Raw genomic sequence first — 19,482 nt, 5'->3', positions numbered from 1 at the left:
GTTATGCTGCACAAGCAATTAAGAGTGGCCAGGAATTCTGAGGCTGACAGTCCCTAAGAAATATTACTCACCTGTTCTTTCAAACATGCTTACATTCGAGGTATAATTCGGCACCCTAATTTGTAATTCAGCTGTTCTCCATTCAATTGCTGTAACTTGGTTTATTTCTAACTATAGTTAGAAGCCCTCTTATTTGACACATATAATCCAAAAACGTCGGAGTGGAGACTCAAACACAGCAAAAAGCTCTTTTATTTTGTCTTAAAACAGGTACAGTTGTTCCTATTCAGATTTGTTCATTATTTTATTATGGGACAGTCTTTTATTATTTTTAATATTGGTTCCAGGTCATGTAGTTTGTGTAATTCCTGCCCTTTATATATCATTAAAATGTCCCATTTCAGTTTCTTTAAAATGAGAGAACATAGAAAAGTTTATAAAACCATATGAATGCAGAATTCTGTCTGTATTTCCAAACTTTGCCCTTTTCTAAGTCTCACCTGTACCTGATTTGCATGCAGTTTTCTTTACTGATCCACTTCCCCCGCCCCCCATGAAAACCTAATTAACTCACACAATTATTTCATGGAAAAGTTCTTTTTTTCTTCTTACCCTCATGTTTCATGAATTTATGTAAAGTTTTCATTAAATGAATGCAGCTGTCCTTAAGAGGTTTGGATACAAATACCACTTAGAAACATACAGCTCAGCAGACAGTGACAGAAGTACTGCACTTAGTAAGAGAGTGGATGGAGGGCATTCAGTGTTCCATTGAGTATCAGTGTGTATTTCACAGAGGGAAGGGAGAGTATTGGTTAATGGTAATGAAAAGAGTTGGTTATTGGAGCAGAAATCCAAACACCAAAGCTTGGATTTATAAAGTGATATTTGCTCAAAGGGTCTTGGCTCCAAGAGAATGTTCTCAGAGACCCCTACCAAAACACCTGAGCTTCAGTATTCTCAGCTGTAAAATTATTAAAAAAATTATAACAATAACAATATCTACTCTCTTTTCTACTTAACACAAATGATCATGGAAGGGATTCAATGATATATTTTGGTAAAGATGCTTTTAATATTAAATTTCTGCATCTATGTTAGTAATATTAGGTGGAATACTAAGAATTAGAGTAACTAAAACCATAATAATTTTAGACAATCTGATCCATTCTCTTTTACGCAAATATAACCCAACTGCAACTAAGTATCTCTTTGTTTATTTAGAGCCATTTCTTTTGTGATGATACATCTTTAGCTCATAAAGCAAAAATTTCTTTGATTTTAAATGCATAGAATTTTTTAAAAAAAGTAACTTAAAAATAGATTTTCTTTTCAGGCAGCTAATATACTAGCTAGACTTGCTTCTTCTTTATACACAAATAACCCTAATGTGGTGAGAGTGAGAGGGATGATCAAAGGAAAAAAAAATAGATTACAAAAATATGGGTTTGCATTGCTTTGCACTGCATTCTACTTTTGCTGTAAACTGCTGATGATGAAAAATTGGTTGATGTCCAGGATCTTTACAGTCAAGGTTCACTAATTACTTGTTTGTACAAGAGACACATAACCTTCTGGAAACCTCTTTGTCCTCCAAGTTATGAATTCTTGGAATTAATAGACAATTTTACTGAAAGAACTGGCCCAGCTAACAGAATAGTGATGATTTGGGGTTATATTCTGCTACATAGCGTGCTATTTCGAATTACACACAATTAGTGTGATTTCACAATATTATCTTTAAGAGAGCACTTTCCTTCCTTGCATTTTTCTTTTTCATATCATTGTTAACACCACAATGAAGAAACCGTAAAAAGCTACTCACAAAAATAATTCAAATGTGAACTGATGCCCTTAGAAACAACCACATTTGCAGCTCTCGCTCACCTCATATTCAAAAGCACCCACACTTATCTGGTCTCTTTTTCTACATCCTCCTTAAAGAGGGGAAAAATGTATTCAGTGTGTAAAAATAAGCTATTGTATCTCAGAAAGGAGATGGGATGCTAATTAAGGGTTGTTTGAACGAACAAGTCACATTACATTGTCTACTGGGAGCCGGCTGCCAATTGCATTTTTGGTAAAGAGTCAAGAAAAACATTCGAGAGGGCCCCGGCAAGCTCAGGAGAGAAGCAAGCAGTGCTTCCATTTATCAAGTAGGTGCACAAGCCTGGATTGTATTGTTAAGAGTCAGGGTACAAGCTGAGAGCTCCTGCCTGGCAGTTTTTCTTATCAGTTTCAAGAGCCACCTTCTTATTGAGGGGCCTGCTACTCAGGCCAGATCCTGGACAATGGGGCACATATGCCTGACTGCTGGGCCACTGAATGCCTCTTTCTTTGTTCAATACCTTTTGCAAGATTCTTTGTCGCTCTTCTTGGATTCATCCAGGAGGCATGGGTTTTAAGTCACACAATAGTTCGGGTCTTGCAGCGAAATAATTGATGCTCCATTGAAAGCAACCAGGCAATTTGGTTAGTATGATTATCTTTAACAAATTGGGGAAATTTCAGACATTTGGCAATTCGTAAATGAGGAGGGAAAGAAATTGCTTTATTTTTTAAAGATTGCTATTTTTTTTAAAAATTTATTAAAATATAGTTGATTTACAGTGCTGTGTTAGTTTCAGGTGTACAGTAAGGTGATTCAGTTATACAGATATATGTATGATTCTTTTTTAGATTCTTTTCCATTAGAAGGTATTACAAGATTTTGAGTATAATTCCCTGTGCTGAAGGTTTCTCTTTTTTTAAATGTTAATGTTATATTAGCCAGACTAAGCTTGATAGCCTGATTGCTTGATAGTCTTGGGGGTGGGATAGCATGGAAATAGAGGTGAAAATGATTTACTTTGTTTGGAAAAGGACCAGAATGTAGAGTAGGCAAATGTGTTTTTATTGTAGTGGATGAAAAACAGTGATTCCACTAGATGAAGTGACTTCCTTGTGGCTCTGTCACATAGAGCATTTGGTGCTTAGCATGATAGAGCCCCAGAGGTGTGTTTCTGATATGTTACATGTCTTTTCCTTTAGTTCTGTAATTCTGTAATTTTTTTTGCTGTTGCTCTTTTAAATCTACAAGAACTTAACTATTTTATTAAATATAGTTAAGAAAATATAACTTAACTTTGACATAGACATAAAAAAACAAGCGTCCTGAGGACTGAAAGGTCCCTAACCGAAGGCAATAAGTGAAAGAATTTCTTTATCAATATGCATGTGTGTTTGAAAGAAAATGATGAATTCTGGTTAAACAATATTTCTAAAATTAAATTACTTCCCTGGCCACTGAAGATAAAGCATTAACTTTCACACTTATTCTTAGACATTAAAATATGTGGTAAAAAAGTAGTAGTTCTTTTGTGGTTGTTTAAAAGGCAAAAGAATAAATAATATGCATTTATATGTATGTTTGAAACTCATTTTGTAGTTTTTTAAATAATGTGATGATATCATAAAAATAATATATTTGATGCATGATCTAATGCATATTTAAGTAATGATCTAATCACTTTAGATCAAAAACCCATCCCATAATCCAGTATTGTAAAATATAATAACAATAATAATATCAAGTTTTGAATGCTTACTGTAGGCCTGGCTTTGTCCTAAGTGCTTTCCATGTATTAAATCTTGAGGAAGCTGAGGCCAGAGAGAGTTTTTGTTCCCTGTTTATGGACTCACAGATAAATGGTAGCACCAAAATTTGGTCCCAGGCTCTTAGACTCCAAAGCTTGCACCTTATCCATCATATTATGTTTTCTTGCTTGCAATATAATTGTTATTACTTCTATTAAACCCTTCAAAGAGGATCCTTCATAAAAACTTTAAAAATAATTTTGCTACACATTTATTTCAATGGATCCTGTAGGTGAAAAGGCAACTGGTCCTGGCAAATACAATACCACAGATATATTAATGGCCATTATGTCTACTTTACATACAGGGGAGACTGCATTCTGTGGCATCTAACACATTACAGATACTCTTACTAGAGACTTTAGTTTGATGGAGAAGGAAATGTGTGAAAAAGTGAAAGTGTTAGTCACTCAGCTGTGTCCCACTCGTTGCGACCCCATGGACTGTAGCCAACCAGGCTTCTCTGTCCATGGAATTCTCCAGGTAAGAATACTGGAGTGGGTAGCCATTCCCTTCTCCAGGGGATCTTCTCGATCCAGGGATTGAACCCTTGTCTTCTGCACCGCAGGCAGATTCTTTATCATCTGAGCCACCAGGGAAGCCCCAAGGAAATGTGACTTGCCTCAATCATAGGGGAGAACATTTTATTTTCACCTTGTTCATCTCATGATAAACTCTAATATTTGGATCTCCTAATTCTTAATTCAGTTCTGAATTAGCCCTTAATTTCTCTGTGGGGATTTGAGAAATTTTGCCTTAATTATTTTTTTGTATGGGATTAACAGCAATAGTGCTGGTTAAAAAAAAAAAAAAAAACTTGATTGAGGTATAATTTATACTATACATACTATGGGCTTCCCAGGTGGCACTAGTGGTAAACAAACAAACAAACCTTCCTGCCAATGAAGGAGACAGAAGAAACGTGGGTTCTATCCCTGGGTCGGGAATATCCCCTGGAGGAGGAAATGGCAACCCACTTCAGTATTCTTGCCTGGAAAATCCCATGGGCAGAGGAGCCTGGTGGGTTACAAAGAGTTGGGCTGCATAGAGTTGAACACAACTGAGTGCCACATGCATATATATATACTATAAAGTTTATCCATTTAAAATGTATAGTTCGGTGGTTTTAGCTCATTTACAGAATGTTTAAAATTGATACTTGATTTATTTTATTTAACTAAATAGAAACTTTTGAGATGCTTGAATGAAAAATGCTTCCAGGCCAATGAAAACCGTTAATATTTGCCGTGTTCTTCTTTCCCCTCCTCCAGAAATGTGTGCTTTATTGGCCAGAAAAGAGAGGAATATATGGAAAAGTTGAGGTTCTGGTTATCAGTGTAAATGAATGCGATAACTATACTGTTCGAAACCTTGTCTTAAAGGTAAGAATATGGAGCTGTAGCTGTCTACAAAGTGGAAGGTGTTAGAGGATTGCATTTTTATTTTGAACTTTTTTGTCCTAAGAACTGCAGATTCAATTTAAACAAGTTAAATAACGTCAAGATCAAGAAGAAATTCTAATTACTCCCTTATGTATTTTGTTGTCAGCTACTATCACTCTGTGGAATAATTAATTTAAGTAGACATTAAAGAAATCCACTAAGTAGGGTGCTATGGTCTTCTAATTTGCATATATATAACACCTCTGATTTAACCTTTTGAACACCTTTAACTAAAGGACTAAAGGCTTGTGCTGGAGATGTTACCATGATTTCTTTTTTTAATGTCACTTTGTCTCAGCAGATTTAAGTAAGGCCTGGAAACTGTGAAAGGGAAAATCTGCACTTGTGGGTGGTTGTGGGAGGCAAGAAAAGCCTGAAGTGTTGTTGAGATCTTCCAAAACTTGGAGTTACAGTCATTTATAGGGACTTTCCCAGACCAGATTATGTCATAGAAAATTTATCTTATTTAAATTTTGGACAGCAAATGCTGAGGGATGTTGCCATGGTATTGTTGCTATTGTTTTTACTTCTAGAGAGCAAGCATCCCAAAGATTCCAGTCCTATCTAGAACCCCACTGCTGGGACAGAATCATCACAAAGAAGAAGAAAGTTGAGACAGAGCTGCATTGATGGGTTTTAATGGGAAATTCATGATAGGAAGGCACTTAGAGAAATCTGTTCTTCAACATGTATTCTCTAGTGCCTAGTCTACGCCAGGCCCCAACCTGGTTTTGAGATGATGTGCATGGACCCTCCCTTGTCACTCCTTTACTACAGGGATTCCTCACTACTGTTAAAAACTGGTATTTAGGGTGAGTGTAAAAATCATTAGAGTGGGTATAAAATTAAGCATATGTTTATATGGTCAATATGTTTATAATAATCTGTCTGGAGCATTCAAAGAACAGGAAACACACTATATCCCAATTCTTGGCCATTTATTCATCTACCATTATGTTCGTGATCATAAATTACAAACATATCTAGCATATATATGTTTTCTATATTAAATATATATCATGTATATATTTCTCATTTAATTGAAGCAAGACTGTCAGATTTTGACATCAGCATATTTACAGTAAATTTTTCTCAGGTTGAAAGAATATTCTTCAAAAGTCTCCTAGATTTTATGGCCACCTAGAAGTGAGGAGCAAGCAAGATGGCAGTGATAGAAAGCGTTTAGTATTGTGGTTTGGATGCCTTTTAGTTCCACAAGTAAATGAAGCACTTGGTGGCTATTTCTATTTTCAGCAAGGAAGTCACACCCAACGTGTGAAACATTACTGGTACACCTCATGGCCCGATCACAAGACTCCAGACAGTGCCCAGCCCCTTCTGCAGCTCATGCTGGATGTAGAAGAAGACAGACTTGCCTCCGCGGGCCGAGGGCCTGTGGTGGTCCACTGCAGGTAAGGGATGAGCCGTCCTTGCTGCCTCAGCAACGGTCTATTCTTTGTAAAGTCATGCAGCAGGTGGCAGTTGGGTTTGACTTCCTGGTTCTGACTTTGCTGGCAAATTGAATAGATACTGAAACTAATTAGCCTCCCCCTTGATTCTTGACCACAGTGATACTTGTCAGAAATGAAGTGCCATGATTAGCATATTTTTAGCCATGGTACAGTGGAGAAAATTTCACTTATGAATCACTCAGGGAACAGGAGACTTATTCATTCAGTCCTCGACCTTGAAATGTAGGTGGATTCATTTAGTCTCATTAGGCTCATGTGTGCTAGGAAGGACATATGATTTTTTTAATTATCAACAGCTTTTTTCTTGTTTTGAGATGCCCCTGAACTTTTCTAGGATTGTATCTTGATAACATTTATTATTATTCGAATTTGGTGAAAACCAGTCAACTGTTCTAAAAGTTCCCTCATGAAAAACAGATGGAAATAAATTTATGAAACGTTAAATGGCAAGTGGTAATTCACCAAGAGGAAAACAAAGTGCTGTTACCAGAACATGGGGTCCTGGAGGCTGGGCTGACAAGAGGCACTGATGTTCAGTGGTTCCCTTGACTCGTGTCCAGTTTAAAGATCTTATCCTTTAACTTGTACCTCTTCCCTCTGTTTTCCTGCTAGTGTGCCCAAAGCAAAGTACAAATTTTAAAGTTATTTATATAACTGGTCATTTATTCTCCATACTTTCTCAAAAAAATTTGCATTACTTTATTGATCCCCTTATGTCTTATAAGATAGACTTTGGTGATATTTTTAGTAAACAAAGTATATTACTTTAAATTATGATTTTAGCCTTCTTTTGAACCTTTGTGGTTTAATTAAGAGTAAAATTTACTGTATGTCTATTTGCCCAACATGTCATTATCTAGTTTCTAACTTTAGGCCTTATCCTAAACGTTACTTACTTTAGAGCTGGAACTGTCCCCCACCCAAAATCATAAAACAGTCAGGATATCTAAAATGAACTAACCATTTCCCCTCTAAAACCAGCTCCCCTTCTGATTGCTATTTCTAAGAATGAGACCGTCTTTTTTCCAGCCACTCAACATCAAATGTTGACAGTTATCTTTGGCCCTTTTCTCAATTCCAGCCTCAGTATCTAATCAGTCACCAGATTGGCTTTCCCTTCAAAGCTTCTCCCATAATCATCACTTCCTGCCCAACCACCCAAGTTCAGGCCCTTATGACCTCATCCATGTATTTTAGAATTCAGCTAATTGCACATACACACCCCACTTCCCCATGTTCCACCCCCACTACAGTCTATTCTGTGTACTCCTCGTGGATGATGTGCCTAAAACCCTCTTTCATCACACAGAGTCTCTGCTCAAAGCTTCACACAGGCTTCCCATTGCCCAGAGCAAAATTTCTTAATCTTGGATTTGTGGATTAGCTACAGGGGCCAGTGAACTTGAAATGACTTGAAGAGATTTGAGTACATTAAGTTAAGTGAATTTTCTGGGGAGTAAAAACTCATTGTTTTTAACATATTCTCAAAAAAAAAAAAAAAAAAGTACCATTCTTTTAGAGGATGAAGTCCAAAGTTCTTAGCTTTCCATAATCCTTTATAGACCCCACTGTACCAACCTAGATAGCATACTGAAAAGCAGAGACATTACTTTGCCAACAAAGGTCCGTCTAGTCAAGGCTATGGTTTTTCCTGTGGTCATGTATGGATGTGAGAGTTGGACTGTGAAGAAAGCTGAGTGCTGAAGAATTGATGCTTTTGAACTGTGGTGTTGGAGAAGACTCCTGAGAGTCCCTTGGATTGCAAGGAGATCCAACAGTCCATTCTAAAGGAGATCAGCCCTGGGTATTCTTTGGAAGGAATGATGCTAAAGCTGAAACTCCAGTACTTTGGCCACCTCATGCGAAGAGTTGACTCATTGGAAAAGACTCTGATGCTGGGAGGGATTGGGGCAGGAGGAAAAGGGGACGACAGAGGATGAGATGGCTGGATGGCATCACTGACTCAATGGAGGTGAGTTTGAGTGAACCCGGGAGATGGTGATGGACAGGGAGGCCTGGTGTGCTGCGATTCAGGGGGTCACAAAGAGTCGGACATAACTGAGCCACTGAACTGAACTGAACTGTACCTTCCCAGCCTTCTTTCCCACTATTTCTCTAATGTAACTTTCTCTTTCTAGCCAAACTAGTCTACTCATTGTCACACATCTTATTTTCTGTTCTGCTGCAAAATTTTCCCTATACCAGTATCACCTATGGAACATTCTCTCACATTGATGATAACCAAAATGCGTGCCATTCACAAGGTACAGTTCAAGTACTATCTCTTTACTGACACAAAGTCTCTATAGACACTTACACTAAAAGGGGTGCATTCCCCTTCTGAATTCCTCTGCACTCATACTCAACAGGAAACAAGTGCCAAGTCTGAGAAATAAGTGCTATTTGAGTGCTGCTGTTGTTGTTCAGTCGCTAAGTTGTGTCCAACTCTTTGTGACCCCCATGGACTGTAGCCTGCCAGGCTCCTCTGTAATGAGATTTCCCCGGAAAGAACACTGGCATGGGTTGCCATTTCCTTCTCCAGGCCATGTCCCCAACCCAGGAAACAAACCCACATCTCCTGCATTGCCAGGAGGATTCTTTATCACTGAGTCATCAGGGAAGCCCATATTTGAGTGCTGAAAGGGGAGCTATTCACTCAAACTATGAGATTTGAAGAAAGTCTCTAAAAGTTGGAATAATGCTGAGCAGGATCTTGAAAAAAGGACCAATGTTTGTGGTTTTAAAAGGTGGTAGGGTGGGCATTTCTGACTGGAGAAATATCATTAACTCAAAAAGGAAATTTCAAAAAGAAAAGGGTTTTATTTATTTATTTTTGCAAAGATTCAAATGAAAACAATGGCACAAAGGGTACAAAGTCAACAGCAGAAAGACAAAAAGCTTGAAAGTTCGTGCAGTCATACTACGTAAGGCGTGAATACCATGGAAGCGTGCTTAGACATTATACTGTGACCATCTGCAGTTTTTGCTGGTGCTCGTGTATGTTCAGTCATGTCCAACTCACTGTGACCCTTTGGGCTATAGCCCACCAGACTCCACTGTCCGTGGAATTTTCCAGGCAAGAATACTGGGGTGGATTGCCATTTCCTGCTCCAGAGGATCTTCCTGACCCAGGGATCGAAGCTGTGTCTCCGGCATCACCTGCATTGGCAGGTGGATTCTTTACCACCGAGCCACCTGGGAAACTCCTACAGTTTTTGAGTATTGAGTAATATGATCAGGTTCCTATTTCAGAAAGATGAACCTAGCAACTGTGTATATCATGAATTAGCCTTGAGCCTTGAGACTGGGAAACCATGATGAGATCATCGTTAATCATGAAGTAAGATTTCAAAAACGTGAGCACAGTTTATAGAAAGAAAAGCATGGATCCCAAAAGCTCAGTGGAGGTGGAAAACATAAGAATTGGTAACAGACTGGATGTGGGAAGTGAGAGAGGGGGAGATGTTGAAGACGGATCCAAGATTTCTAGGCTGGAAAACTTGTGGCTGCTTGGTAATGCCATTGAGGAAAAAGATAATTAATTCTGTTTTAGATACATTGAATTTAGAGACACTGAACTGCAGCAAGTGTAAAATAGCAACAGCAGAAGTGCCAGCTAGGAGGTGGAATGCTAATCTAGAGTTTAGGAGGAACTTGGGGAACTTATGTGTAGATTTGGGAGAAATTTACATAAAGATGGTTGAAATTGCTGAAAGAGAGAAAGAGACAGACAGAGAAAGTTTGTAAAGTTGATAACTTGCCATCTAAAGAGATTCACGAGTAAACCTTCCATGACAGGTAATATTTCTGTTCAGCTGTTACCTTGATTAAAAAAAAAAAAAAGACTTGGAAATATGTGCCTTTAGCCACAGCCTCTCTCCTAAACTAAACTGAATCTTCAGCTATTCACTAACATCTTTCACATCAGTATGTGTATGTGCTTGTCGCTCAGTCTTTTCCAACTCTTTGCGACCCCATGGACTATAGGGTGGACTATAGGCTGGACTATAGAAGACCAGCCTCTTCTGTGGAATTGGCCAGGCAAGAATACTGGTGTGGGTTGCCATTCTCTTCTCCAGGGGATCTTCCTGACCTAGGGATTGAACCCAGGTCTCCCGCATTGCAGGCAGATTCTTTACCCTCTGAGGCATGAGGGAAGCCCCAGCCACATTATTATATCCAGGACCAAAGCCCCCACTCTCTTCCTCAAATCTGACCTCATTCCAGAACTCCCACTGCATCTCCACGACACTGCCATTCTTCCAGTCCTCTGGGCAAGTCACCTTTGACTTTTTGCTTTTCTCACTGTTCAGCTCCACTCCTCCATGCTCACTTTTGTGATGTATGTAGGTCTTTCCCCTCCTTGCTACTGCCCATACCTTACTGAATTTCAGGCCCTAATTCTTCTTTGTAGAACAGCTGGTACCTTTTTCACTATTCTTTCCACCCACCACCTCCCTCCATCCCATTCATCCTACTTCTCAGATCTAAAAGGAAGAATGCTGTTGCAGCACTTAGCAGAGGGCCAGGTTTGTACACTCAGTACACGAGAGCTGCTGCTGTTATCATAATTATTATTATTGATCCTAATGGTTGTTTTCAATGTTAAAGGAATATATTTTATCTCTGCTATTTTTCCTGCACCTTTTAATTCACTGTCTGTTCTTTTCAGTGCAGGGATAGGCAGGACGGGGTGTTTTATTGCTACATCCATTGGCTGTCGACAGTTGAGAGAAGAAGGAGTTGTGGATGCGCTGAGCATCGTCTGCCAGCTGCGTGTGGACAGGTGAGTGTTGGCGGGATGTAACAAGAGACACTTCAGAGCAGCAGCAGCAGCACAACCTGATTTAATCACACGCCTAACTCTATAAAGATTTGTGTAAAATGCTTAAGAATGTACATTATATTAAAAAGTCATCAAAGAAAGTGTTATTTGCAACACTGACCCTCAGGAACTCAAAACCAAGAGCTTGTGCTTAACCCTCCTTGTCTCTGATGCAGGTTGTTTATAGTGGTAGCTCTTAGACTTCCACCTCTGTTCCTTCACAGGGACTTTGCATTTTCATTTGAATTCACTGAGTCCTTCACTTTAGGATCTTGCTCCTTTAGAATGAGGCATATGCCATATTACCAAGAGTCATCTTTTTTCTCCACTCATCCTTTTTTAATTGTGAAAAATGCACATGACAAAATTTACCATCTTAACCATTTTTAATAGCACAATTCAGAGTGTTAAGTATATTCATATTGTTGTGCAACCAGTCTCCAAACTCTTTTCATCTTGCCAAGCTCTGTACCCATTTTCTTGGTAACCACCATTCACCTTCTGACTCTTTGAATTTGACTACTCTAGGGGCCTCATATAAGTAGAATCATACGGTGTTTGTTACTGGCTTATTTCATTTAGCATGGTATCTCCAAGATTCATCCATATTGTAGCATGTGTCATAATTTCCTTCCTTTTTAAGGCTGAATAATATTCCACTGTATGTATATACCATATTTTCTTTATCCAGCTACCTGTTCATGGACTCTTAAGTTGCTGCCACCTTTTGGCTGCTGTGAATAATGCTGCTTGAACATGGGTGTACAAATAGCTACTTGAGATTCTTTAGGGTATATACTCAGAAATGAGATGGCTAGAGCATACGGTCATATTTTTAATTTTTCAAGGAATGCCACACTGGTTTCCATAGAAGCTGCACCATTTACATTCCCATCAACAGCATACAGGGATTCCAACTTGTGTGTGCGTTGTTTTGTAGTAGTAGTCATCCTAATGGGTGTGTGGTGAAAGAGTCATTTTCAGGTATAGGTGATTTGATAACTTTTGTGATGGTCTCTGTTTATGCACTGAAAACAGAGCAAACAAGCAATTTCTTTTCTTGCTCGCTGCAAAACTAAACCTGGGGAAATGAATAGTTGAGGGAATGACAGGTGAGTGACCGAGAAAGTGAACAGATGCTCACTGAAAACAGGCACAGAGAGGAAGATGCTTGCAATCACATGAGCAGAGGACCTGCCTGCTCTGGAGTTCACTGTGCTGTTGTGGGAGAAGAGTTGTCCCCAGAGCTCAGCTGTGGGTTCTCTTCATTCATACGGCAAGTGTGTATCAACTTCAACAATGCCTTCTAACTGCAAGGCATTGTTCTGGATGCTGCAAGTACTGAAACAACATGAGTGAGGCGCTGCTCTCCTAGAGTTTACATGCTAACAGTGAGAGGGAAGAGATAATAAACAGCAAAGAAATAAACAGGATAACTTCAGACAGATAAATGCTGTGAAGTAATAAACCACGAGAGTCACAGAAGCTGAGCCTCCTGGAATTTAGCCCTATGACCTAGAGTTTCCTAAAAGTGAGACCACAAAAGTCACATTTTAAGAGTCACGCAATAAATATTTATTGAGCTGCTACTCTGTACTAGGTCCTGCAATTTCAATACAGACAAAAGAATTATTCTGAAAATTCAGTGAGAAAATAGATATAAAGTCACATAGGAAGCCTTCCAATAAATGTTCACTTTGTTACTGTCATCTTCATTATTACTAAAATCATCAATAAAGCCTCTCTGATCTCTAAAAATTAAACATTCAAATTCCCTTTCAGGATGAGGTTTTCCCTCCTCATCGCTATCCTTCTTTCTTTCCTTTTAAATAATCATTTCTCCATCTTTGTAAGTGTATCTTCCCTCTATTTTCCCTCTTAACTCTGACCGGCTTTAATAAGCCAGTTACCCATGGTGATTACAATTATGGACTCTGTAAACAGACTGCCTGGTTTTGCATCCTGGCTCCCACCATTGCCTGGTTGTGTGCCCTTGGGCAAGTTACAGGACTTCTCCTTGCCTTGATTTTCTCATCTGGAAAATGGAAGTAATAATAATATCTAATTCTTATGTTTTTATAAGGATTAAAAGGTAATCTGTAAAGTGGCTGGCACATAAGCATGTAACCAAGGTTAGCCACAGTTATTATCAATAGATACAGCGAGAACCTGGGCATGCATCTGTAAAATGGAAATAATAATATATATCCCACAGGGTTGTGGTAAGAGTAAGATGAGATTACACCTGTGATGTACTGAGTAGAACACTTAGTCTAGGTTTCTTTTTTTTTTTGAAATCTTACTGAATTTGTTATAATATTGTTTCTGTTATTTACATTCTGGTTTTTTGGCTGTGAGGCATGTGGAATCTTAACTCCCTGACCAGGGATTGAACCCACACACTCTGCATTGGAAGTCTTAACCAGTAGACCACCAGGGAAGTCCCCTAGTCAGGTTTCTTACCCTCTCTCTACCCTCTTCCTCACTTCTGCCTTTCCATGTGTGCTAAGTTGCTTCAGTCGTGACTTTCAGTCAAAGAGTCGTGACTCTTTGTGACCCCATGGACTGTAGCCCACCAGGCTCCTCTGTCCATAGGATTCAGGCAAGAATACTGGATTGAGTTGCCATGCCCTCATCCAGGAGATCTTTCCAACACAGAGGTAGAACCCGAGTCTCTCCTGTCTTTACAACTAGCGCCACCTGGGAAGCCTCCTATGTAATTGCTTCCAAAAATGTTTTTGTGCGTTAGATCAGCTCCAATTCTCTGTCCCCTCCTCTTATATTTACTGTCTCAGTTTCCTGAAGCCGCCTTGTTTCTATCCACTACTACCCACCCTAACTGGAATAGGATTCATTTGCTTCACTTCAGACTCTGGGACCTACCTTCACCAAGAAGAGGGACCCTACATTAGAGAGTGAGGGACAGCACCCACTCAGCCTGGAGGCGCTCCTGCAGTGACCTTAATCTCTTCTGCTTTGTGCTTCTGTAAATAAGGCTCCTTCATGGGACCCACAGATCCCTAGGGACTCCAGTTCATATCCGTGCACTGGATCTGACTCTATTTGAAACAACACCTTGAAAAAAGGGGGCTTGGTTTGTTCATTGTTTAGGCTCTTGTGCCTCTTAGATCTTGTCTAGTCACCCACCCCTATATCGCTCCTCCCCTACCTGCTTCTGTAGCCTGACATCCACCTTGGTTTCTACTTTCCAGTCACTTTACTCTGTCAAGTCTACCAAATTGTCCTCTAACTTTGAAGAAAATCACAAATACATTTTTTAAACCATATCACAAGGCCTCCTCTCATCGACTCCTTCCTTCCTAAAGCAAATAGGCAGAAAATTTAGCCTTGGCCTGCCATCAATACCAAGGTCTTCCCACAAGGCTTGTCATTTTGCCCCAGGTAGGAGTTTCAAAACATTCCACTTCTCTGCTGATCTATACTCTATAGGTTCCCTACCCCTTGGATTTGAATTACTGCCAATCCATGTCTCAAAATCATACTAACTGATTTATTCATCAAGATCCCTTCTACATAAATCCTAAACAGCTGCTTCTGTTGTTTATGAAGCAGATCATCTCCTTGAAATTTTCCTTGGAAAGTCTTTTCTTTGCCTTCCTTCCTTCGCAGGATTAACATTAGTTGGTTCAGTCGCTCAGTCATGTCCAACTCTTTGTGACCCCATGAACACCAGGCTTCCCTGTCCATCACCCAACTCCCAGAGCTTGCTCAAACTCCTGTCCATTGAGTCAGTGATGCCATCCAACCATCTCATCCTCTGTTGCTCCCTTCACTTCCTGCCTTCCATCTTTCCCAGCATCAGGGCCTTTTCCAGTGAGTCAGTTCTTCACATCAGGTGGCCAAAGTATTGGAGCTTCAGCATCAGTCCTTCCAATGAATATTCAGGACTGATTTCCTTCAAGATTGACTGGTTTGATCTCCTTGCAGTCCAAGGGACTCTCAAGGGTCTTCTCCAACACCACAGTACAAAAGCATCAATTCTTTGTCACTCAGCTTTTTTTATGGTCCAACTCTTACATACATACATGACCACTGAAAAAACCATAGCTTTGACTAGATGGACCTTTGTTGGCAAAGTAATGTCTCTGCTTTTTAATATGCTATCTAGGTTTTTTAAAGCTTTTCTTCCGAGGAGTAAATGTCTTTTAATTTCATGGCTGCAATCATCATCTGCAGTGATTTTGGAGCCCAAGAAAATGAAATCTGTCACTGTTTCCATTGTTTTCCCATCTATTTGCCATGAAGTGATGGGACCAGATGTTATGATCTTACTCTTTTTGATGTTGAGTTTTAAGCCAACTTTTTCACTCTCCTCTTTCACTTTCATCAAGAGGTTCTTTAGTTCTTCTTCACTTTCTGCCATAGGGTGGTGTCATCTGCATATCTGAGGTTATTGATATTTCTCCCGGCAATCTTGATTCCAGCTTGTGCTTCCTCCAGCCCAGCATTTCGCATGATGTACTCTACATATAAGTTAAATAAGCAGGGTGACAATATACAGCCTTGACAATATACCTCCTTTCCCAATTTGGAACCAGTCTGTTTTTCCATGTCTGGTTCTAACTGTTGCTTCTTGACCTACATACAGATTTTTCAGCAGGCAGGTAAGGTGGTCTGGTATTCCCATCTCTTGAAGACTTTTTTACAGTTTGTTGTGATCCATACAATCAAAGGCTTTAGTGAAGTCAATGAAGCAGAAGTAGATGTTTTTCTGAAATTCTTTTGCTTTTTCTATGTTCAAATGGGTGTTGGCAATTTGATCTCTGGTTCTCTGCCTATTCTAAATCCAGCTTGAACATCTGGAAGTTCTCGGATTCACATACTGTTGAAGCCTAGCTTGGAGAATTTTGAGCATTACTTTGCTAGCATGTGAAAAAAATTAGCATTACTTTGCTAGCATGTGAAATGAGTACAGTTTGCACTTCCTTAGTTGTTATAAAAAGCAAAACAGAAAACCTCACTCCTTTCTTTGACCCCCATCCAACTTCTTCCAATACTTCTTGTGTCTTGCTTCATTATTTCATCCATTTATTGTCATATTTCTTTTCAAAATTCCCAATTTATAGGTGACTGCTGCTGTTGACCATGTTTTAACCTTATGCCAGTAAATGGAAAACTGGCTTTAGAAAATCTGAATGTCTGCCCTCCTGCTCTTCCAGCTTATTGTTCTTCATCAGTTCTTCAAACCTGTCTGCAATCCTGGTCTCTGTGGTCATCCTTACCTTCAGTTTGGAGTGTGCCTTCAGACATTCCCAAATGTGCTATTAATTACAGAGATTTATTTAAGCATGGCCATTCCACCATGGCCTTCAAAGCACATCTCATTTAACTTCAAAAATGAACCCAAGAGTCAGAAAAGAGATACTCTTTAGCCTCATTTTTTAAAAATAAGTAAACAAAAAATTCAAGATATAAAATATCTTGTCTGATAACATTTAGCTAAGAAAACTGACAAAGTAGACCTCTTTGGCATCTGAGACTTCTGATTTCTAACTCAAGGTATGACTCTTGATTAAAAGTAAATAAGTTTTTGGAATATGTTTATTGCAAAATTCTAGACAAAAACATAGCTCTTTGAAAATTCTTTGTCAATGAAAAATGCAGTGACACCACAATTTTTAAAACACTGGTTAACATGAAGGACAGCTGTTTCATGAATAGAGTGATATTTTCAGCAGTTGTCTTAATATAATATGAGGAACATAGAGATGTTGCCTCATTCCAAAATATCTATCTATAGACGGTGCCTAAAATGTCTCTGTGTGGCAAATGGCTAAAACACTACTATTAGAGAGACAATCTTTTTGTCTAAAGAGCTATTCTTTTCAAGTTTCTGGAGCCTAGAGTTGAGAGGTGAGAAGTGTGTATGTATTAGTCACTCAGTCATGTTCAACTCTCTGAGACCCCATGGACTATAGCCCACCAGCCTCCTCTGTCCATGGGGTTCTCCAGATAAGAATACTGACGTGAGTAGCCATTCCCTTCTCCAAGGGATAGTCCCAATTCAAGGATTGAACCCGTGTCTCTTGCATCGCAGGCAGATTCTTTAGCTTCTGAGCCACCAGGGAAACCCCTATATCTTCCTGGCTATTAGCACATTAAACAGGGTGACCTAGCCTTTTCCAGCTTAGGGTATGTTAGCTAGACAGTGTAAGTCCACACATCAGGAAGGCATTCAGAACTGAGGTTTTGATGAAGGGGAATTGAAGAGAGGGCCCCAGAAGAGGCTCTGCCATTGAAGAGACTGCCAGACAGCTCTGTGCACTGCGAAGGTGAGAGGCAGAAGACACCTCTGGCAAGAGCAGCTACCTGATTTGCAGGGACCAGTAAAAATGAAAATGTGGAGCCCTATTTTAAAAAATGATTAACTCAAGATGGTGACAGCAGAGCATGAAACCAATACAGGGTCTTCCCCAGCACAGGGAAAGAGGTTGACGTGACTGAGCGTGTCAAACCGATGGAGTCGTCCCTGTCAAGGGATATTTCAGGGTGGGTGTTTGTAAGTGGGTGTGAATTCTGTGTGCTGTGGAACATTCACCCAAGGTCTCTGCTCCGAGAAGTCCCCCTGAATCACACATGCGTTCATGTGTTTGACAAAGATTTACTGAACGTTACTGCTGAACATGCATCAGGTGCCTGGGGAGCATGCGTGCATGCTGAGTCACCTCAGTCGTGTCCAACTCTTTGTGACCTTGTGGACTGTAGCCCGCCAGGCTCCACTTGCCTGTCCATGGGATTCTCCCAGCAAAAATACTGGAGTGGGTTGCCATGTCCTTCTCCAGGGGATCTTCCCCACCCAGGGATCAAATCTGTATCTCTTACATCTCCTGCATTGGCAGGTGGATTCTTTGCCACTAGCACCACCTGGGAAGCCCCTACTTTGGGTAGAGAAAGATGGATTTCTTAACAGACTTTTCCAGACTGTGGTTCTCAGGGCCTCTTTTTTTTGGTAAAGTTTTTTTAAAATTATTTATTTTATTTTTGGCTGCACTTGGCCTTCGTTGCTGCTCCAGGACTCTCTCTAGTTGTGGTGGCTGGGCTTCTCATTGTGGTGACTTCTCTTGCTGCAGAGCACAGGCGTTAGGTGTGCGGACTTCAGTAGCTGCAGCATGCAGGCTCAGTAGTTGTGCTGCACAGGCTTCATTGCCCTGAGGCATGTGAAATCTTTCTGGACCAGGGATCGAACCATGTCCCCTGTATTGGCAGGCAGATTCTTAACCACTGGACCACCAGGGAAGTCCCTCAGGGCACATTTTAATGATTAGTTAAACTCTGAGAACCTGCTGCATGTCAGATTAGCTACAGTACAGATTAGCCTATATTCAGGCAAAAAATAAATAAATAAATAAAAGTTTCTCAATTTTGAGGGAAAAAATCTGTATACTATGTTTCTTAGAACCCGTCTCCACCTGGATAGTCACAAAAAGTATTAAAGTGTTAAAGGATACAAAGCATCCCCCAGCATGGTAATCCATTTCACTTAGTTGAAGCACTCTTTCACATTTATTTGACCACATGACACTTTCCGAGACTATCTAAATGAAAGGGAAAGAAGTTATAAAGTAATAAATATAAGCTGTTCTTTCCAAAGTTTGGTGCCAAAGAGAAAACTAGAGATGGCAGAGGAATGTGAGCCTGGGAGGAGACCATTAAAAAGGTGAAAGGGAAGGGCTGCTGCTGCTGCTAAGTCGCTTCAGTCGTGTCCGACTCTGTGCAACCCCATGGACGGCAGCCCACCAGGCTCCCCCATCCCTGGGATTCTCCAGGCAAGAACACTGGAGTGGGTTGCCATTTCCTTCTCCAATGCATGAAAGTGAAAGTGAAGTCACTCAGTCGTGTCCGACTCTTAGGGACCCCATGGACTGCAGCCTACCAGGCTCCTCCGTCCATGGGATTTTTCAGGCAAGAGTACTGGAGTGGGGTGCCATTGCCTTCTCCGAAGGAAAGGGCAGGACTGACTAATTGGAGCATCTAGCTTAGTATAATAATGGCTACGAAAGATGGAGTTAATGTATCATAAAGCTAATATTTTGAACTCTTCAGAGTTCAAGCTCCACCAGATTTTTCCTATCTTCTCATACCCTTT

At 40.0% G+C, this 19,482-nt stretch overlaps 1 protein-coding gene across 2 annotated transcripts in view; it reads left to right on the top strand.

The window, feature by feature from the left end:
* Positions 1–19,482, top strand: part of PTPRR (protein tyrosine phosphatase receptor type R) — a 275,415-nt gene that overhangs the window by 242,090 nt on the left and 13,843 nt on the right. For both annotated transcript variants that reach the window (XM_070370605.1, XM_005887724.3), the window contains 3 exons: positions 4,908–5,018; positions 6,333–6,490; positions 11,223–11,336. In XM_070370605.1, the coding sequence (XP_070226706.1) occupies positions 4,908–5,018; positions 6,333–6,490; positions 11,223–11,336 (383 nt within the window). The remainder of the gene's footprint in view (positions 1–4,907; positions 5,019–6,332; positions 6,491–11,222; positions 11,337–19,482) is intronic.

This window comes from Bos mutus, chromosome 5 (assembly GCF_027580195.1).
Source record: "Bos mutus isolate GX-2022 chromosome 5, NWIPB_WYAK_1.1, whole genome shotgun sequence".
NCBI classification, from domain to species: Eukaryota; Metazoa; Chordata; class Mammalia; order Artiodactyla; family Bovidae; genus Bos; species Bos mutus.
Note: the sequence above shows the minus strand (reverse complement) of the source record. Positions and strands in the feature narration are given on the sequence as shown.